This window comes from Lonchura striata, chromosome 8 (genome assembly GCF_050655825.1).
Source record: "Lonchura striata isolate lonStrDom1 chromosome 8, ASM5065582v1, whole genome shotgun sequence".
Lineage (NCBI taxonomy): Eukaryota > Metazoa > Chordata > Aves > Passeriformes > Estrildidae > Lonchura > Lonchura striata.
This window is the reverse complement of record NC_140710.1, coordinates 6699801-6722522: the sequence shown is the minus strand read 5'-3', so window position 1 is coordinate 6722522 and position 22722 is coordinate 6699801. Positions and strand designations below refer to the sequence as shown.

At 38.9% G+C, this 22722-nt stretch overlaps 1 protein-coding gene across 5 annotated transcripts in view; it reads right to left on the bottom strand.

Moving 5' to 3' along the window:
• Window positions 1–1022: 1022 nt before the first annotated feature.
• Window positions 1023–22722, bottom strand: part of FAF1 (Fas associated factor 1) — a 159924-nt gene continuing 138224 nt past the window's right edge. For all 5 annotated transcript variants that reach the window (XM_085586271.1, XM_085586272.1, XM_085586273.1 and 2 more), the window contains 2 exons: window positions 20644–20859; window positions 1023–8014 (listed from right to left, as the gene is read on the bottom strand). In XM_085586271.1, coding sequence (XP_085442397.1) covers window positions 7931–8014; window positions 20644–20859 — 300 coding nt within the window. In that variant the 3' untranslated portion in view covers window positions 1023–7930. The remainder of the gene's footprint in view (window positions 8015–20643; window positions 20860–22722) is intronic.

The window sequence follows — 22722 nt, the reverse complement described above, 5'->3', positions numbered from 1 at the left end:
GGCAGCCGCGGGGACACGCGCTGGCACCGCCGGGCGCCCGCAGGTACCGCGGGGGCGGCAGCCCAGAGCCGGAATGACTCGGGAAAGCCCCGCTCTGCTAATTTACCGTAGGGCGCTCCGAGAGGTTCATTAAAAAGGCTCTTGTCAGCTCCCTAACGATCCGAGAGCTTTTTAATTATATTTTATATTCCCCTACCCGTCTCCTAACTTCAAACACATGGTAAAAAGGATTTGCTGTTTTGTTTCAGGTAAAACCTAATAATTAAAATTCAGACCCCGTCCCATGCATCTGCTTCGCCTTTGCCAAATGAATTGAAGGGAGAGAGAAAAGCGATTTCATTGAGATCACAGATGGGGTGCAGGTTTTTGGAAGAAATTTGAGAAACACCATTGTCCAGAATCAAAACTCTATGTCTTGCCCCACAAAGGGGGCTGCTTTAAGCCCCTCAACTTCTATGGGGCTTGTTTTTTAAACTTTAAGTGTTCCGCACAATAAGCTGCCACTAAAATGTCACAACCACTCTAATTCCAAGTGTGTCTCACTGCAAAGGGTGCAGAAAAATGAAGGGAGCAAAGGGAAGGAGTGTAATTAAAAACCCTGGAGCTCCCTCCTGCCTGCTGGGGCCCGGACGACCGGTCCGGGGAGGGGGCGGCGGGGAAATGCCCCCGCCCGTGGCAGCGGCACGGACACCCCGAGGTGCGGGACCGCCCCCCCGCGCCGCTCCCGCATCTGCCCGGCCGCATCCCGCCTCAGCACATCGCGGCGCTTCCATGTTTTGGAGGCTATATTTTTTCATTAGCCGAAAGCAGAAGATTAATCCTTTTATTTTTATTCATGATCATGACAACCCCGGTCGGATTTGGCAGAGGATTCCCCCTTCAATGTTTATTGCCCCAGGAGCTCAGGAGCAGAACAATCCTGACGGAACGCGATAGATAAACACGGTCTATCGTCGTTCAAGAAACACATCGAGGGCGTCTGCGGAGGGGCGGGAGGGCCGCTGTAACAAAACCACACGCACTTGGGGCAAAAAATGATTTTTATATTCTCTTTCCAGTTGACACGCGGTATTTTAAGGGGCTCTTATACAAACACTGAGTTCTTTCAAGTTACCGACGGACCATCCCAAATCTCCCACGGCACCGTCCAGCCCCGGCCGGTGCCATCAGCCCCGCGGGACCAGGCAGCGCTGGGGCGATGCCCGAGCATGTGGCTCCATTTGTTTGGTTTGTTGGCTGTTTGTTCGTGGGTTGTTGGTTTTTTTCCCCCGGGAATACCCAATTTTTCCTTGCGCGCCCCTCGCCCAGCGCCGGGCTGAGCGGCCCCTTCTCCGCCCCCGGGGGAAGGCGCGGCACCGAGCGCTTCCCTCTCTTTTGACTTCGCTTTGATTATGTTTTAAATAATTTTTAAATAATTGTTGATGGACGTGCGGGCAGAGCCGGGCCGGGTGCGGAGCCAGGGCGGCCGCGGAGGGAAGGGAAGGGAAGGGGAGACCCACGGGGGCGGCTCCGCGCCGGCTCCGGTGCCCCGGGAGTTCTGCCCCGGCGGCTCCGTCCCGCCCCGAGAGGCCGAAGGGCGGCTGCGGTCCCGGGGCAAGGCCGGGGGTGCCTTCGCCCCCATCCCGCTCCGCCGCGGCAGCATCTCCCGGGGAGCCGCGAGGGCGCGGGGGGACCCGCATCAAGGCGGGGATCACTTTTTCGGTGTTTCTGTTTGTTGATTTGGTTTGCTTTTCCCACGTTAGGCGATGCTGCAACAGCCACACAATGTCCGACTCACCTTGGACTAAACCTCGAAGAAGTATATTTCAGCAACGGAGTGTTCTCTGTAAATCGCAGGTTCTAAAAAAAATATCTCCCCCCTTCTTTCTTTATTACATCCACAAGATTATAAATTATTTTGTTCTTCTGCATTAGCGACTTTATAGCTGTCATTAAAAAAAACTCCTTCATTGCCACCAAGTTTGGAAATGCTTTCCCTTACGCAATCAGTCTTAATTAATCAGGACATAAACAGGCAAATAGGCCTACACAAAATAAAAAATGTTCCTAAAGTACACATCAGATAATTTTTAAGCTCCTAAAATGGCTGCAATAGAACGGGGGTTTTCAAATGACAACAAATGCGTTCTACCTGTAAATTTAGAAAAAGCAAAATCATGAACAGGATGCCATAATTACAAGGTATAAAATACTTATTAGTGATAGTAACTCATGATAAAGGAGACTGTAACAGTAGATTAAACAAAGCATAGAGGCAAATAAAATTATAGAAACTACATTTTTAGGTGAATGAAAACATACTTATGTTCACTATTTTACAAAATGATAATGATTCTTTAAAATCACCCGAGTAGCCACTACCATTTTAGAAGAAAACTGCATAAAAAGATAACAAAGAGAAAATAAAGTCACAGGTAAAAGACTAAGATTGTAACCAAAACTTTTCGAAGACACTATCTTAGATCCTCAGAATACACATGTATCTGACTTAAAAAGACTGCAGAATGCCCACAAGAAGCAGCTAGGTCATGTGAACCAGCACATTCAAGGATGTAATAGGAAGACAGACTCAAAGAAGGAAACGAAAATCAGAAAATCCATGGAAATTTAACTTTTGGAATACACAAATCCTGAATTAAACAACTGACAGACTGCTAGGAACAACTACCAAAGATGTAACGGATTATTAAAAATATCAGAAACAGGAAACCTGCCAGAAGATATTTTTATGGTGTAAAAGACTCCTTTTGTTAAAAATAGAAACAACTAAGCTAGTCATTTGTAGTAGTGTTTACTACAGTGGAAACATATTTTCTTGAGTAAAAAAAAAAAAAAAGGTAACATTATCTGAGATTTGATGAGATTTGATAGCTGGAAGCAGAAAGCAGCAATTTTCACAGTGAGAGGATTCCAGCCATGTCCTCAAAAATCTGTGAGGGAACCTGTGTTATTCAAGGTACTCAGGCACCACTTCCTGGAGAAAGGGATCAGTGGTGAGCTTTTGCTGTTAATAAATAACACAAACCCATCCAAGTTGAGTGGATGGAAAGGGAACAGTGATGAACTGTGGAATCCTGGGGAACACTGTGACAACATGGAGCTGGAAAACAGCAAAGGAAACTCTGGGGTACTAAGTACAAAATAACAATTCTGTTAACCAGTAGTTTTGTAATCACAGGAACTAATGAAGCCTCCTCCTATAACTAGCAGCTGAGTGACATTTTAATTGAATTATATTAAGGCTGCAATCTTTATTATACAAAAGAACCCACAGAGGAAAGCCCTGGCTAAGGAGTGGATTCTCTGCTATCTAATGAGATATTAAAACCCCTTGAAACTTTTAGGGTGCTTGGGTCTGGAGTGACTCCCAAGAGTTGGATCTGGAGTGAGCCTTGCCTTCACTGCACACACTCAAGGGACCTTTCATCTGCCTTCTCAGGCTTTCCTGAATTCTGGGCTGCTGACTTTGTCAGATTTAAAGAAATTTCAGGCAGCCAAACCTTTATAGCATTTAATTTGTTTGAAATATAATCAAAATTAAAACCAAAATGATGTAAAATTCAAAAGTAGTAACAAGATCTTAAAAAAAGTATTTCAAGTAGCCTATCAATTTCATCCTACAAAAATCAGCAATACTGTCAGGGGGAGCAGCCTTGCATTCCTCTTCCTCTCATCTTCACTGACCCACCAGTGAGCTTTATCAGCCTCAAAACTGCTCCAGGAAACAAATGGTCACTTTTAAATTAGTTTGCCTGGTTCCAGTGCAAGGTGTAGGCAGAGATAGCTCTGCTGGCAGAAGTATACATCTATATCAGACTAAATTGAGTATAAAACTGCCTGGATCCTGACACGTTTAGTGCTAAACTTGGTATTTCTCCACCTTTGTCATCTGTGGAGGAAATAGTTTCGGGTAGAGAATGTCTCATGCTGTGTACAGTAATTTCTGCTTTCTTTCATGACCCATCCAGAAAAAAAATATAATTAAGTCTACTGCAGTTGCCTTCTCTTTTACACAAACAGAATAATAAAACTAAACTCAGATGCAGAATCAACATCCAGTTTCCACTGTCAGCTCTTTTGTTCAAAAAGATCAATGGCAGCAATGAACATCCACTGTCAAGGGCTGGGTTGGCTCACCCCAGGCAAGCACACAGCTGCCAGCCTAAAGACTGATTTTCACCTTCCCTCTCAAGGACCTTAGAGGAATTCTGTATTTTGGCAGTCAAACAGCTCTGCCAGTGGGCAGCACACACATTCAAACTACCTGTGCTATGGTGGTGTTGAAGCAGACTAGGGAATATCCAGCAAAGGAATTTGTCTCTCCTCAGGCCCTCACAATATTGGAAAAACCAAAGTGTGAATTAAAATCAGTGAAAACTCTCTGAAGGAGGCCACCATCACTCTTTCCAAATAAAAATGGATCCTCTGCTTTGTCAAATGGTTGAAGGTCTTGGTGCCTCCCTTGGTGCCCCCCCGAGAGCCTCAGGAGCAGGGCAGAAGAGGGGAAGCCTTTGCCCCAGGGAGGAATGGCACACATAAGACATCTCCATCCTTAGCATTTCTGACTGACTGCTCCAAGCAGGTTCTGGTCCTGCCTGGTAGTGACTCTTCTTGTGTGGAGACACCCACTTATGTGCTTTTGTGCTTGCCGTGCAAGTTATTTTAAGGCACTGAAATCTTCTCATGCATCATTTAGGGAGCCTGGACATGAGGCCTGGATAATGAAGCACTTCAGTCCTGTGACTTTGGGATACTGTGATTCAACTTTTCCCCACATACAGAGGAGTGAAATCATATAACTGTTTAGTAGAAATATTGCTGCAATTGAAAATTTATTTTAAGTTTCTAATGTCACTGAGTAGGTACAGTTTATGAAAGCCAAAGTCCTCTTCTGCTACATAAAAAAGAATAGACAAACCCTCCAACACAGCTCCAATAGAAACATCCTCAGCACTCCCACTGAGCTGAAGGGTGCACATGTAGAGAGTACAGAGCAAACACCGTGTCCTGCATGGGCTCTATAATGATTTCAAACACCACTGTCAACAGGCAGGAAGTTTCTCCCAAAGCCAGAGGCTGCCCCACCTTCACCCCACGAGCAGCGGAAGCTGACACATCACATGGGATTCCTTTCAGCAACAGCAATTCCCTAAGACTTAAAACTAATGCATTAATCACCTTAATGGTAATCCATTAATGTGAAGAACCTGAAGATAAAAAGGCAGAATCAGGGATGTGCTCTGTAGCAATGGTGTTACAGTTCTAGGGTAATACTGAATTACAAAATTTGAATGACTAGAGGATTATCCATGCCAGCAGAGCGTGTGAAGTGAATACCAGGAGAGCAGAAAATGATGGCATAGAATATTAATATTTCTACACAGGGATTGGTTTATATTGATGGTGTGACTCAGAAAGGTGACTTGACATGGTTGCTTCTTGAAATCAGGCCCAAAGTATGTAAGGACCAAAATCATGAATGTTTTATTTAAAGAGTGATACACTTGTTTACCTCGTGGCAGAATGATCCCTGTATACTGATCTCAAAATCTTTGTATCAGAGGGAAGTAATGCCACCACTTTGAACACTTCCAGTTAATTATCACTAGAACATTTTGATAATGACAGTGTATTTTGAAATATGAACAAAATGAGGGAAAAAATAATAGAGTTTAGAAGAAAAAAAAAAAAGGCCATACAACCCTGGGAGCACTGACTTCAACAAGTTCAACAAATATTCAAGCCACATTTAATAACTTTATAAAACTAGTATCAAAGTAAAGAATATATAGTCAAAATACAGAAATCAAGTTGAGTGAGAGAAAACAGCCTGATGAGATCAAACAGAAGTTAAACAGAACAGATTAATATAAACAAATTAGCTGGAAGGTTGCTTTGCTTCATGAAGCACTATTTCAGCAACTCCTTTCCTCAAAAGCCAACTTAGAAGGAAAAAAAAAAAGATATGCATCACTTTAAAATCCTGTTGTATGTTTACTGTGATTGTTTGTAGAAACAGCATAACCCCAATTTGCATCCCATGTTAATTTATTATTTAATAAACGCAGTGGAATTTTTTTTTTGTAAGAAAATGGAAGTTCAGAATGAAGCGTCTGCATTCAGCTTTCCATTACACATACATTTATCATTCTGTTGGCTAGGAATTCTTTTATTTGTGAACTGCAAATTATTAGGATTTGCTTACACTTCTATACCTTTTGTTTGTCATAGATACTTCACTTCTAAAAGTGTCTGGTGTAGCACTCACTAATTACAGAATTATAAAAGGTAGAATAAGGCTTTGCCCGCTCAGAAATTCGCATTTTTGGTAAAGGTAACAATATATCAGCATCACTAACATCTTAATAATAGGCATACATTTAATTTTATACCACCATCCTTCCAAAGAAAAAAAGAAAGACTAAAAGATGTGTGCAACTGGTTTTAGCTTGGTATAAAATTTTCAAATCAGAACTCATTCAGCTACAATAAACACTATGAATTACGTATAAACATAGATGGAAAACAATGTGCCAGGCTTTAAATGAAAAACAAATTCGTTTAGCAGATGATGATCCTGTAGTGCTAATGCACACCATCCTGCAAGCTCAGAAATAAAAAATAAAAAAAAAAGGGGGGGGGGGGGGAAAGGAGGGGAAAAAAAAAAAAAAAAAGTAAGAAAAAAAACCCCAAATAAACCAGTTTCGATGCAGGTTTGGCATCAACTGCACATTATAGTCTTAGCCTCAGTATGCTCATTCTATGGTTGAGAAATTTAAAATACTAGATTTTTCCATGTCAGGTAGCAGGTAGCTGGTGCATACATTTCAGACAAGAGAACTATGATTTCTTTAATTTGAGATGGGATCAATAATGTATTGTTAATATGTCCAAAGTGTGCAACAATAAGGCAGATTTCTTATTACACCGCCCCTTAAAATACCCATTGTTTGATGAACCAAACAAGGTGCTTTAAACCAGCAGAGTAATAGGAGACAAGCAAGTGCCAGAGTGAAGAAAAACTGCTAGAATGGGAACTGCCCTTTCTTTCACAAGGAGAAATAAAGAACTTTTGTATCTGGTATTTGAAAGGTTTTTAACAGCTGATATTCAATATCAGCTGATTCCTGAAGTGTTGGCAAGATACCAGGTTTCTGGTACTGGCCGTGTCTAATGTTATTTAAATATTCACATCATGCAATAAGCAGTTTCACACTGCAATGTAATGGAAAATACTTCCTAAACTGAATTGGAACTGAGACCCAAAGCAGAACCAGTAAATAAATATCTCGCATATATGTCAAACTATATTCTCCAAACAAAACCTTACATCTTATCAAAGAAGTCAGAAAGTACTAACAAAAATTATATGCTTTCTACTATAATACTGTTAAATTTCCATGGCTGAGAATGTCCCATTAATTTTTTTTCTGCCTTTTAAAATTAGTTGACAAAGTAGAAATTCAAACACAGAAATAAAATGCATATATATGAGAGCACTGGCTCAGTGAGATATCAAATATACAGCATTCTAGTGTCAAAAGTACAGGCAGAAATGTCCAAGATTCCTTGGTGAAAAAGGGGCATTTGAGGAGTAAAAATTCTACTTAACAATCACTCACATTTTAACAGTGCATTAATTATAACAAAAGCTGGATGATAAGTGAGCAACAGAATCATAATGTTCAGTGTTCATAGCAGAACTTTATCCTCTGCTCATTTAAATGAGGTTGGAAACATATACTCATGTAGGTGAAACTTTAAGTAGCTATGTTTGTTTTTTCAATTTTTCAGGATTCTTGCAAGAGGCAAAACTTGTGACATGGAATTGAGCTGGATGTCAGTACAAGGTGGTGCTCAGAGAAGTCTTCCTCTCGATGCTGTGCCTCTGGCTTATCAAAGGATGATTAGTCCTACAATCTTGTTTGATCTATTCTTTTGCCTCTAGGAAAAGGGTTTCTTGAGGATACAGTTTTACCTCCAGTAATGATTTATTTGGATCCAGCTGGGTCACCTGTAAATAAATGAACACAAAGATATGTGTAAGTAGACTTTTGAATTGTTTATGTTCACAGTGCATACTTTTACTGGGAAGATTTTTGAGTCTCTCCATCAGTGATGACTGAAGCAGTGGGTATTATTTTCCAGGATGCAGATTAAGAAATATATATTGTGCTTTCTGTTGTTGTAGTTACAAGTATTATTTTGTATTAACAATGAACAGAATAATAAAAAACCAGAACCCGTGACATTAATTCCAAGAAGATCTGGTTCTCTACCATAAACTTATGCACTAATCTGTTTTTTGTCAAAATTAAGAACTTTTGGAAGGTTTACTAGAACACATGAGTTAAGATGAAAAATAAAACTGCACTCCTAGATAGACATCCCAAAATTTCAGTCCAACTGATGGTGCAAGCAGCATAGCCAACCCAACAGGATCTCTCCGTTGAAAAGGGAAACTTTTCCTACTCCCTTTTCTGCTCCAAGTCCTGTGGTGGAACACCCAGTTTCTACTCACTTCAATTCTTTCCAGACACCTCAATCACCCCAAACCACGAGAAAACTGTTTAATTGTGTGGTTATTACACAATATATTTACTTATATAGACAATGAATGACAACAAGTGTCCCAGTGTCCTGACATTCAAGTTTGCAAACCAATGCTGTGACATCCTTCAGAATATTGCAAAGCTTCATGTAGAAAGATGAAACATTTTCTGAAATATTTCCCTTCCATTTTTAAACTTATTTTCCCTGGTAATTCTGTTTTTGGTTATTTTGCCGTGTGAGCACATCAGTTACCAGAAGTCTGCTTGTGAATAATAGTTTATTATTCTTATGCCATAGGTATAAATGCAGATGCATGCCAATAAGCATTTTTTCCAAAGATAAATTTATTTCATCTATGATCACAACATGCCACTGCTTTTGGAAAAGTTTTCAGAAAACATTAAGGGTCCAGCAGATGAAATGTTATAAATTAATAAGAATTGTTAATGTAATTTTCTTAAAAGCCTAATTTACTAATCCTGTGTAGTATTGCTTCTCATTGTCTCCCCCAAATAAATCAGGCAAACTTGAAATATATTTGCATTTCTATTGTATTATTCAATAATGAGGGAAAAATTACTATTTAAACAAATATTCAAGGCTTATCACTTCCTAAGACCATCAAAATCAGAGCAATTTCATCTGACGGCAATTTCATTATTTTTTTTTAATGAAATAATTAAAAAACCCAAACCAAACCCAAAAACCAAACAGATGCATTATTTTTATTCCCAAAGCAGGAACATATTTTCTTAAACTGCATGTACCGTGGTGAGCTACTGCTAAATGTCTGAAGAGAAAAATAATTTACAAAAACCAGACTCAATTTTAGATTCCTATTATCTACAGTCCAATTATGCATTCCTGCACAGATGCTGCTTGAATTATTGAAAGGTTATTATCTACGAAAGCAAACTGGTTATGTAAAAAACAGCCAAAGTAGTGCATTTAAGTTTGTGATTACAGAAGTATGCTAATTAAGTATCTTGTAGCATTTTTTAATGTTTTGGTATTCTGCTACAGTCTGTTACTGAGCAGGGAGTGAGCTAAAGAGGGGTTTGTGCAATTCAAGCTTCTGAGGCATTGGGCACCTGAGAGAAGCAATTTTCCTTCTTCTCAGTACAAACCTGTATTAATTTGGACATCTCTATTTTCAAATCCTGAAACCATTTTGTTGGGGCTTTTAATTTGCTATTTTTTTTTTTTATTTTGCAAGAAAAGGGAGGGAAGTCATAACATGTCTCTTGCACTTGGGGAAAAAAAAAAAAATCCCAAAAGTATGCCTGGGCATTGAACACAACCTTCCAGGCTGTGACCACATGGAAACATGTTACTCACTTGGGCATAATTCAAGATACATGTCCTAGTCTAAGGTTGGCAAACTTGAAGTGCCATAAATAACAACAACACATGATGTTCCTTCCTCAGTGAGAAGGGTCCTAGGAGCCTTCTGGAGTACCTGCAGCACAAGGACTGTGCAGCTTTTCACCGTAATTTCAGCGTGCTGCTTAATTCACTGAGGGACAGCAGAGTTTGCAAATGTTTACACCATTACCCAATTAACTAACAATATGGCTCCTACATCTGTCAACAAACAAAGCTGTTGTTGCTTTGTTTTAGCTCCTTGGCATTTTCTGTTCATATGGGTCGCCATTGTACTTAATTATCACACCACAACCCTTCTGCAGCTTCTACTTTGTTATTTGTGGCTTGTAAATATGTTGTTTACTAGGAAGAATAGAAGCCTTATTAGTGAACACACCTCCTAGCAAAAGAAATGGTTTCTCTTGTAAATATATGAAGTTAAAGACCTAAGATGCATTCTAACTTACAGTATTTTAAAACAGAATTAGAAACCAAAGAATGATCTATAACAGAGATCAAAGGAAAGAGCTGTAGCCTGCAAAGATGTGTTCAGTGTAGTGTTCTACTGAATCTCATTCATTTATATTTATCTCATTCACTTATATTTATGTGCATTATTTCATAATGAAAAGTATAGAATGCCTTTAGATGTGTATCCGTGTGTCTTGTTTCATTACCATTAGAATAAATTCTGGAGCCCAGAGAGCTGACACCCTTTGGCTCTGATGCCATTTCATGATGCTCTTTCCAAAACAGCTCTGCACATAAGTTACACTGTCCCAAAACCCTACACCTTTATGTGTTGAAGATTTATTCTATGTTGTTAGCAATTACACAGGAAGCCATCGAAGCATGCTGATGTCCATTTTAATATGTATCTTCAAGTCCTACAATAACTGACTTTCTAAAAGTCAAAAGCACAGACTCTAAGGAGTCACCTCATGCATCACACTGTGAAACCAGCTGTATTTTTCAAATCTTTTGTGAGTTTGCTAATGCCCAATACTTTATATTATAATGGAACATGAACTAAAACCCCTTGAAAAGAGACTGTAAAGTGCTCCAGGTTTATCCAGTGAGAAGGGTGGCAGAGGAGGGACTCAATGTCCAGAAACAGAGAGTGTAACACAAGTGGCAGAAAGATTACTGACATTCAAGCCCCAGAACCCTGTACAATACCTGCAGGTGCATTCAGGCTGTCCCAAAGCCCTGAACACAGAGTGCCCCAGGAGATTTTATCTTCAGGCAAATGACTTTCTGTGCAAACCTGAACACTCCCCTTGCTCCAGGGAACACTCCTTCCAGAAACATGGCCAGAGGTGCTACAGGGCTTTAGTTCTGCCACGTTAGATTTTGCCATTGAGCTGCTTTCACTGAAATAGGTTCAAGCTGATAAACAAAACTTTTATTCCAACTATGGATTCCATTTTATGGGACCTTAGGTTTTCGTGCACTGGAGCTATGGCTTCATCTTTTAAAGAGCTTTGTTACACAACCAATGTCAGTTTGGTGCCAGGGAGGTTATCATTTAAGTATTTGTTTAAGTGAATTCTGTGGTGATTATTCCAACTAAGCACTAGCTAGTTGAAGTACTTCTGTGCCACTTAGAAGTTCAAATTATTTATGACTCTGCAAGGCACAAGGTAGTGATGTTAAGTCTTATACTCCTGTAAGAATGCAGTAGCTGCTTACACTTAATTCTGAGTAAATTAATTGGGTTTTTAGATCAACCAAAAATGAAAACTAATGTTAGCTTAAACAGCATTTTAATACATTTTTATAGCAAAGTCTTTTTCCTTCTAGAATAACATTTAAGTTATTTCTGTCTTCACCTTTGCTGACCTATCTGTTCCATTACATGCTCACATCCTGAGCAGCTGTACTTTTACCACTTACAAGGTGTGGTTCCTTACCCTCCCTAACTCTGCGGAGAAAAGATAAACACAAAAAAAAAATGGCTTAATGCCCAGGAAGGTAATTTAAAAATAAAGAATCAAATACACAATTATTATGACACTTACACAAGCAGTAAATATCACACCCTTCACCTTTCTCTCCACCCTAGGACAAGGATCTGATTCCCCAGCAGCACAGCCTCTATACCAGTTACACACGCATGAATACATTTAATGAATCTAACGGACAAAGAGTTCTTTTACTCTCTTTTCTAATCCTCCTAAAGTATAAATGCAATAGAATTTACTTAAAGGCACACCTGGTAAAGTACCAGATCTGTTTAAAAAACTATATTTTCAGAGTGACACACAAACAAATACAGTGAATCCTTTCTACCTATTGAAATATCTCTGGGTTACACAGATAATACGCTCAACTTGAGCAACAAACAAAAGTAGAGTTACTTTATAGAAATATATGCAATTAGATTGGGCTTAGTTGAATAAACTTGGAGATAATTTACATCTGAATTGAAGAAAGCCATCACAAACAAGGAAAAATATGTCATAGTAAAAGACATGTAGCCTCAATCCAAATATGAAGCTTAAATCCTATACACCACACTGACTTATTTTTCTCAAGATGTTTTCTAAAAAGATATTTTAGATTAAGCATATTTAAAAACACATTTACTAAACAAAGTAGCAGCTGTTAATAAACCAGAAAATTGTGATGCTGTATCCTCTACTTTGAGCATGGTTCCCATTTTTCCCTTGGAAAGCCATGCAGTGCTCCAAGATGCAGCCAACCTTGACACAGAGTCTTAAGTTTTCATTGCTTTAACATAATTTGTATTAAAAAAAAAAAAAGCTGCATAGATTTTAATCAGTGAAGGCTGATTATCCTCTCTTGCACTACTTGACTTACTTGACAGTAAATTAAGACAGCAACTATGTTCTCCCCTGTTTTCTAAAACACTAAACGCAATGACAGGGTGGTGCAAAGATGAGCCCAAACTCACTGTTGCTATATACATAGAGTGGCACCTGGACTATCTGGTGCTTTTCAAAAGTTCCAAATGAAAATCCAATTTTTCATCTGGAATAAATACCTCATGTTTGCAAAGAAAAAAACCAGAAACAAACAAACAAACAACCTCCCGAAAAAGGCCAAACAAACCCTTAAAAAGCAAAAGCCTAAAAACAAAGGGGTTTTTAAGCAATCTTACAGAATTGAATCTTTTTATAAAAACTAAAGAAAGCCCTAATGTTAATTATGATTTTTAAAATACCAAATTTTTACCCTAATCCTATAGCTTTTTAACAGTTAGTAATGAAAATAATACATAACTGTAGTTTATCTACATTCCAACAAAAGGCCTTGGGAAGGGCTGTATACACCTGGGTAGCTCTGAAGCAGTTCTGTGCCTCTTTTTAGCCAAGGACCAGAAATTTTGTTTAGTGATCAGTACTTGAACAAAATACGGCCAAAATTCATCCAGTTACCAACATCACTGAACATTTGTTTTACATTCCTTTCCAAGAACTAATCTCACTTTAAAAAATCACTATAAAAAGGCTGCATCTCCCTCTAGCCTTTCAAACAGCTCATTTTCAATTATAACCGATTTGCTCTTTCATTTTGGCAGAAGTGCAAGCACTAAAGTTATCTCAATTAAGAAAAGCCTCTCTGAATAATGTGACTTTTATTGTTGTGGTGCTAATGGTGCTGAAGTATTACACAAGCTGCCTTCAGAACAAGAAGATGGAGCTGGAGGCAGTCAGAGGAGTCACATGCAGGTCCTGACCTGACATTCATGGTCCCACAGTGGCAACAGCTCTGAGGCTGGAGGACTTCAGGCTTCCAGGAGGAGCAAGGTGGTGTAAAGCTCTCCTCAGATTTTCCACTTTCCTCCCTCCCTCCTTTCTGGTTTGAAATATTTGATCTATTTATGAATTCTCTGTGGAGTTTCTCAGAAAAAGATAAGCTGACAGAAAACCATGGACCTTGTCTTTTCCTGACAAAGGACCTGCAGGAAGAGGAGCTCCACTACCTTCTCCCTCACACTGTTTACCTTCATTTTCCTTGTTGAGCAGAGAAAGTTTAAGTACTGGCACTTACAGATGAGAACATTTGTATATTAAGCATCCTTTCTGCTGTGACGGAGCAAAACAGTTCATTACTTGTGGGCACTGCTGCCTGTGTGCTTATAGTGAGCTAACAATTATTAATGTATTTAATTATTTTTAAATGCACTTCTTACACAGAAAAAAATTGACGCCCCCAGAAATACTACAGCTTGCACTCTGGAGACTGATGAAGAGTTGAAAGGAAGCAAACAGCCACATCCTCTGAAAATTGGAAAACATATAAATATATTTAGTGCTCCAAATGAACTGTAAGAACTTTGCTTTGCATACATCCCAGAGGGGAATGGATGGGAACACAGCCACTCACAGAAGAATGACCCAGGATTGGATTCATGTGCACTTAATTATAATTGCATGAAAGAACAATCCAAAAGGATTTTTATCACCAGTTCAAAGGATTAAGATGTTCAGATATCACAATGATATCTACAGTATAACATTGTGATTGGTAGATAGGCAAATGGAATAAAGAGAGTGCCTAGGACTGCTTTGGTGATTTAGTCTGATGCATTACTTATGCAATTACCAAAACAGCAGGAGATCATTAAATTTTCTGGTAACCAGACACAGCAGTCTTAGTATCATACCAGTACAAAGGCTCTCCATTGGTATTTTATAATTTCATTTTCTTCCTGCATGGGTCAAAAATGTTCACAAAATGGGTATTAAACATGAATTCTGGAGAAAAAAATACAAAATATCTTAGCCCCAGTTTTTGCTGGATAAGATCATATGCAAGAGCAAAGCTCTACAGCTTAACTAAGGCATCTTCCTGCGAACAAAAACGTGCCTCCCCTGAAATAAATGTTTTGTAAAATGGGGCAGTGCTGAATAAAAGAGCACTTTGGGTGCAAGGGATGTGCACTGAAGGGCTCTTGGGTGGAATACATTAATCCCATGGTTGGCATTAGTCATTGGGCTAACTAATGAGGATGATTCACGGAGAGCTCCGCGTGAGCATTCAGCGCCCGTGAATGCTTCCTTACCCTAGTGAGCCCCAGCAAAAGAGCTCATCTGAAATGCACACCTATTTCCTGAAACTGGTTAAACATTCCCTGTACTCAAATAGAGTTGCTGTGAGAGATCACAAACTATATTGATCTACAGAATGTAATTCTACTTCTTTTCTTACATCTGTGAGATGAGATCTCCTTTCAGTGACTTGATACACGAAGGGCTTTAATCCTTTGCTTTGGATCAGTCACTTATGTAAAGACACTGGGTCTGAAAAAAACACATCAAGTCTGTCTTTCTTGGAAGAAAGCATGGTGAAAAATCTTTCTGTAATATTTACAGAATTTTTTACTACCTATATGGAAATTGTATTTCCACAAAAGTAAACATCACGTTTCAAGAAGCAAAATATACTCAAAGTTCTCTCAGGTGCTGTGGCTGACTTCATCAGAGTAAGAATGTTACCTACTCCCTTTTCTAGGTGTTGACCAAAAGACTGTGATACTGTTCTTTGTGACCAACAAACTTGTTAAAAGCAGGAAAATCTGGGAGTTACAAATGCTTCAGTGTCCTTTCCTCTTGCACTCGAGGTTAATCTTTCCAATCCCTCCACTGTTACAAGTCATCAGGAAGAATGGTCAGAAACCAGGCTTCAAAGGAGGCATGGGAATATGCCAGTCTGGAATGGCCAATTTGCTTAGGCAACTTCTCAGTGTCTTAACTAAACCAAACCTAACTGCTTGAATAAATAAAATAACAACAGATCTTGAAAGGAGAGGAAAGACAAGGGCAGGTAGTATTGACTTAAGGAAAGCTGTAAATGATAGGAGGAGGGACATCTACTTTTGTAGGTGGCTGTGGCCTTGTGTAAACTAGATCAGGGTAAGCACATGATATCACTGACCAGAAAAATTTAAATTATGTGAATTAAAAGAGATGACTACTACTTGGTGTAGTAGGAAATGACTGGAAAAATTACAGGTATCAGATGTAATTCTCAAAATTTTTTGAAGCTATCAGAAAAAAAATTTCATTCATCTGAAATCCTTCTTTGCTATAAAACAGATATTCAAGCCACTTGCCTGATTTACATGAAATTCCTAAAAATACTATAGGGTGTAGCTGTGACACTGCACTAATCCTTTATCACAATAACATCTTTCTTCTATTTTTCTATCAAGATCATGACTAGGGGGAAGAATGTTAAAAGTCAAAGATGGTCCTGGACATTAAATTCTTTCATTAACTATTTAGAGAGTTTAAACATGACCTAGTAAGTTTAAAAGCAAGTTATCTGAAGGCAGTAGTTTGCACATGGTGAAATTCAGAATAATCCTTATAAAGAATAGCTGCCAGAAGTCATACACAAAATTGTCAAACTACTTGGCATAACAAAATAAGAACTATGCTCCAACATCACCTTTCTGAGAACATCAGAGGGCAATTCCCTGCTCAGAGGACTCCACAGCAAGTGCTGCAGCTAAACTTACTATCCTGTGGCATTATTTTCACCACTGTGAGCATCAAAGAGGATTAATCTTGCCAAAGCACAGGAATGAAAAATCACATTTGGGTTTGGAGGAATATCTTACCATTATTCTATTCCCATATACTCCCAAAACTATGAATTACCTGGCCCTAAATTTACTGAAATCCTGATTACATCTGATTTAAATTGACATGCAATTTGAGTTAAATTTATTTTCTGCACTTTCAAGGGAGATTTTTTGTTTCTGTTTATTTAAACTGCTGTTGAAATTGGTTAATTAAAAGGATTTAAAAAATCTTAATACTCTAAACAGAGCAAACTGGTTCTGAATTATTAAGCAACATTTTAGATGCATTTAAATAACCTTAAGTGACTTAACTGCCACCTGATCCTAAGCTGTGGCTCAGAAAAATAAAATGTGAAATACTGTAGAAGTCTTGGCTTACCAAGGCTTCCAGATACAGTAAATAAAGAGCTTAAGTCTCTAATACCATGTCTGCAGAAGGCATACTCTCAAATACATAACTAATGCTCCACCTCAAGTAGAAATCAGCAGCAGAAATTATAGCTTGCAGGTTTGATTTTTCATGAGGAATTAATAAATTCAGTCTTTCAAATATAGCATTTAGAAGGAGGAATCATGCCTGGCCCTTCCTTTCTGACACACACCACAAAACATTCACAAACATATTAACCCTAGAAGGGTGGCTGACACTCAGTTTGGGTAAATTTCTGCACATTCCTCTTATAGTTTCAGCTAGACCTGGTCCACTTCAGCTTCTTGCCTAAGTGGGGTAAAATGCCCACCCTGTAAGATGTCAACAGTTTTAGGCAGGCTTGTGCACATCACTAGCACTGAAGTAAGGGAGGAACTGAGTATCTGGAGGTCTCCAGGGCAATGGGAGAAGGAGGATCCTGCAGCTGGGAGGTCAAAAGGAGTACCAAAGACAGAGTTTGTATTTAAACATAACATTTTTGAAAAAAATATGTTTGAAAGTATCAGAATTACGTTGCTGGAGTTTTGTTGCAGTAACTAAGAGTTTGGGAAGGATTTTAAGAGAAAGGGACCTAAATACTGAACAAGAAAGTTGACTGAGCACACTGATAATACATAGAGTAAGCTCTTTTTGTTATAGTGAAATGTGATTTCTGGAAGACAGGGAACTATAACTCTGAAATCAGCACACACATTTAACAGCACACACATTTGTTCCCACAAAGCCTTTGCAGGTGTATTTAAGAACACAAGAAATACATTCTTTGCACTGAAATTTCTCTGCCAAGAAATACAATACAGCTTTTCACTCCCAAAGATGTGCTTGCCAAGGTTACCAGAGTCTGAGGCAAAGCTCCCAGCTGCCCCAAGCTCACTTTGTGACACACACTGGTGGTACAAGATGTGGTGCTGAGGTGCTGAGAGAGGAGCTGGTTAATATCTAATTTCAGCACGGGTAGAAAGAACAACACAGTCAGTGACAAAGACCCAATAACAAGTCACTGCATGTGCTTAACTGCTTTGGAATGTCACTGCTGCTTTAAAATCTACAAGTAGTGTCTGGAAAAGGTTAATCTGGGTATTTACTCATGTGTAGAAGTTTGTATTTACAATAGGGTTATGATACCAACTTTAAGTTAGCTAAGGATATCTGTGTAAGCAACTGGAACATAGGACTAAGAAGTAATGAATTTTTATTTATGAAAGATGTAAAAGTACTTCAACAACACTGCACTGTATCAGAACTGATGGCTTTGAACAGAAGGTAAAAATGCCCTAACAAGTTTATCACAAGAAAATGTTGATCCAGTTGAAGATAATCCCCTTGTTTTAATAAAACAGAAACACTTTTGGGGGTGTGTATGCTATTGTAAAGCAGATTAGGATATAGGAAAAAAACCAAACTAACTTTATAAGACATGTTTTCATCTTACTGCAGCAAAATTCCAGCAAAGTAATTCAGATACTTTCTAACATTTTTTTTTTTCAAAAAATGTTATATATAGTTTAAATACAGACATTTTAAATGCTCCTGTTTTCTGGAGCACAAGCATTCCAAGTGCTCTGTCCTTGTAGCACAGATTTCCATTCATGTTGACAAAATACCATACAGCAGAAGGGTCTTGATAACTTACAGTGTATTTTTAAATGACTACAGACCACAAGGCCCAAGGCAATGAATATATACTTTCACTGTACTTCTTCCAAGCCATTCAACAATGCCTTTTTTTTTATTTTTTTAAATCTGTCTATCGAGTTCCATGCTTCCAACTTTCCAAACCTGGGGGACATGACAGATGTCATTTACAGTTCTCAGTGGTTAGCAAATCCCCAGGGAATATTTTTTGTCTGTTGTGGCTCTGGTGGTCACAATGGCAACGGGATTCATACATGGCTGAGTCAATCAGCATGAATCATTTATGTGACTCCTCATACATGGCATTATTAGGTTGGAATCATAGAAAAAAGATGACAGGGTCTTTGCTTCCCACACAACAGACCAACAGCTCCAGACCCTGACACTAAATTCTCCTTTCTTTGCCTCAGCCTTTTCTTCCTGCCAGTTTCACAGATATACTGACAATACCAGCCTGTTCTAATTTAGTGGTATGTTTTTCTTTTCTATGTTTTTTTAAGTACCTCTTCTTATGTGAGTCACCTGATAAATTTTTGAAGTTTCTTACAGATGACTAGCATTCATAATGATGATGATGTGATAAGTACAGAAACAGTCAGTGTGAAGTGAAAAACAAATGTAAAAAGTTAAGACTAATATACCTGTAGGGTATTTATATTAAGTATGTATTACATCAGAAATAAGTTACAGGTGGGGAGGCATGACTTGCAAAATAGTTAAAACATACAATCCCACTGTTTAGACTGCAAAACAGTGTTTTTCTTTTGTCAAGTACACTGAACCATCAGTAATCCTGGAAACACAGCTGACTTCTAATCTTTGGTTCCACTGGAAATGAAACTGCATGCTTAAGGAGTAAAGTTAATTAGTGATTAATGAGATTCCTTAAATGCTGCTTCTCAATCTGACTGATCAGGATTCCCAATACAGGGCAAGATGGAAGAAGAGCTGCAAGCACTGCAATCCTGTTCACAATTGTGCCAAAAACGGGTCAGAAATCACATCCACTCACAAGGTGATATGCTTCCTAAGGATGAGCTTCTTCTCCTTTGGAGTACTTACCAATAAGATGATAAAGTAAGAGCTATCTGTTACAAACTACTGTGAACATGTCACTCAGAGCCTCATTCCTAGTGAACTTCCCCCAGGGGCAGTGATGGGAAACAAAATGGAAAAGCAATCCAAATTACTGAACTCCTTTGGTGAAAAATGGTTTAACCAGTCCCCTGGAGTTGCTTCCAGCAAACAAGACCCCAGCTGGTCCAGAGCTGCCCCACTCCTCTGCAGTGCTCAGGCAGTATGGCCAAAGAGCTGCTGAACTCCACCCACCACTGCCTGGCTCTGTCCTGACATCTCTGCAGTGCCCATTCCCTTCACCTTTTATCCAGGGTCCCTGCACACAGTTGGACCCACTGACTTTCATCTTTGCTGTAGCAATGACTAAATAATAAATAAAAGCTAATTTCTGCAGAAAACAGAGAGGTGGATTTTCAGACATTTAGGAGCAAGTACGAAAATGATCTGTAGATTTATCAACAGAATTGGCTGTTGTAAGCAGTGAGCAGTATTGATTCTGAAAATCAGCCACAGTAGGTTCATCATACAATTTCAAGGTAGGAGATGTAATTATCTACTATTATGTAACAGGGGGGGATCAAATATTTATTAAAATAGTTCATAACTGGGTCATATCTGATGCTGAGCCTTATTCATAACGTAAAATTGCATCCAAATGGCAAAACCAGAAAGATCAGAAGTACCAGCCATAACAGACTCAAACAATGAACTACAATAGCAGTGTTGATGGAGCTTCCTTCAAAACAGGACATGAGCAAAACTGGCTCAGCATATTTGAGTTTTCACTGAATATGGTTCACAACTTTTTCTGAAATGTAGGATTTTTTACAATACCACTGGAGGCAGGTTTCACAGCTCTGTATGTAACATCTGACAGCACTGGGCAGCCAGCACCTGCCTTAGAGCTTGGCAGCACTGGAACATACCCAGGCACAAGTTTTACCTTCTATGCTGTAACACCCCAGCCCATCCAACCCACAGGAGCAAGAAGCAGAGACATTTATTCCTGCAAGTTGTATTTACTCACATCTCTCCTCGGAAAGGTGCCCAGCAGCTTGTACTCCTCCCAAGGATATCCCTTGGAAGCTACAAAATCAAAGACAACCTGCAGCTTGCTGCTGGCCAGGAAACGCCGCTCAAAGAATTCGCCGCTGGGCGTCCGGATGCGGAGTTTGCTGACGGACTCGGTGCTCTCCTCCTTCGGCTCGGGGGGCAAGGACTGCTCCAGAGACAGCCTGATGGCCTGGGGAAGGAAAAACAACCATTTCAGCCTGCAATGCCAGCAAGAGAAGAAAGGGAGAAAGATTTTCTTTTTATTTCTTCTAGAACTTCAAGATGTGTCGCAGTGCTCCAGAGCCTTTATATCTCAATGACAAAATAATTTTTATTCGCTCCTTAATAACAGCCCAGCAGACAACTAATTAAAATAAATCCTTCTTTATAACACATATTATTAGGTCTACAGTTAATGCACGATGGGATACGTAATTTAATCATTTGGCAGAAAGCCTTGGAAAAAAATTGAATGAGAGAATAATTGTCAAGTGGCCAATTGCTTCCTTAAAGGGTATAAATTAAAAGGCAGTGAAAGTATTTCTTTAAAAGCACTTGTCAAGTTGCCTTCCTCTTGCAGTGGTAATTGACCATTTGCAGTAGACTGGACCCTTAATGGCAGTTCAGAGTGAAAAGAAATATATGCAAGAAATTTACTACAAATAAACTGAAACACTGTTAAAAGATGCAATTAAAAATGTACATTAGATACACAGAGTACATATAAAAGTAGGAATCATTAAAGAAGAAAACTGGGAGAAGAGAAATGGGAGCTTGAGGATTTGAAGTTGGTGGTAGTAGTAGTAGCACTTATAAGATAGTTCCAAGTACAGGTGAACACATTTTCTACGACAACCTGCATGAAATCAGCCCTCAGATTGCAATGACACTACGTGACAGTCAAATGTGTATGACTGCCTTGCAGCTAACATTGCTGATGTCAAGACTTTAAGGGCAGGATCCAGGTCTGTGTTCTCTGTCCCCTGTCTCTGCTAGCTGCTAGAGCACCAATCCTTTGATTAGATTTTTTTAAAAAATAAAATTAATGGATGACATCAGACTGCTGAATGAGGTGAGCTTGATTTTCAAGGGTATTTCTGGTATTCATGGGCAGCAGCAGCATCTGTCAAAAATTTGATCATATTCAGAAGCAGCTCTGTTACAGTATCACATCACTTAAGGCAGTACTTAAAGAGAAGGTAAATGAATGGAAGAAGCAGCACAAACACACTGCCTGCCTCAAAATGTGCTTAAAAGATAATTTTTCAAATTGAAGAGGCAGTCAGGCAGGAATTTACCCATTTTCAAGGAACTTTCAATATACACAGGTGCTATTTGTGCCTTTGAAAACCTCCCCAAGGTCATTTAGTAACAGAAACTGATACAGGGTGATTACATTGCAGGGAAAGGACTGGGCAGAAGCAAGATTACAAAGGCTTTTAAATAGTCTACTTCTCACACACACACCTCTGAGCAAATTATATCTCAGTATAAATATTTATACACAGAACTTCAGTTCATTTTTGCTCATCTATTATGAGATTATATTTTAAATAGAGTCTATTTTAATTTTCTCCCTCTCCATTCTCAACCACCTGCTTACTATCTTGCTGTTTTGACATTTCCCCACACAGTATAACAACAGATGCTACATTATTTACTGAACCCAATCAATTATATTATAGAAAAATAAACAACAGTAGCTCATTAGAGCTCCTTCCTTTGTGCAAAGAGTGCATCGCTCCCCAAAGTAACCACTCAACATAAAATGGCAATTTACAAGGGATATTCTGTACCAGCAAACCAAGTCAGAAAACAGTGACATGATGGATCACATTAAAAACTCTTGGACCTGAACAAGCAATTTCAGTTTGTTGATAAAAAGGTGTTCAGTATGTGAAAAGCTCAATAGTCAGATTTTAAAATACAAACTGAACATAAAGCCACTTCTGTAAGTAAACACTGTTGCAAAACAATTCAGTCCAAGTAATCTGTATAGTTGAAAATGGGGAGTGTTAGTAAACATTATTGTTAAAATCCCTTTTGTTCTACT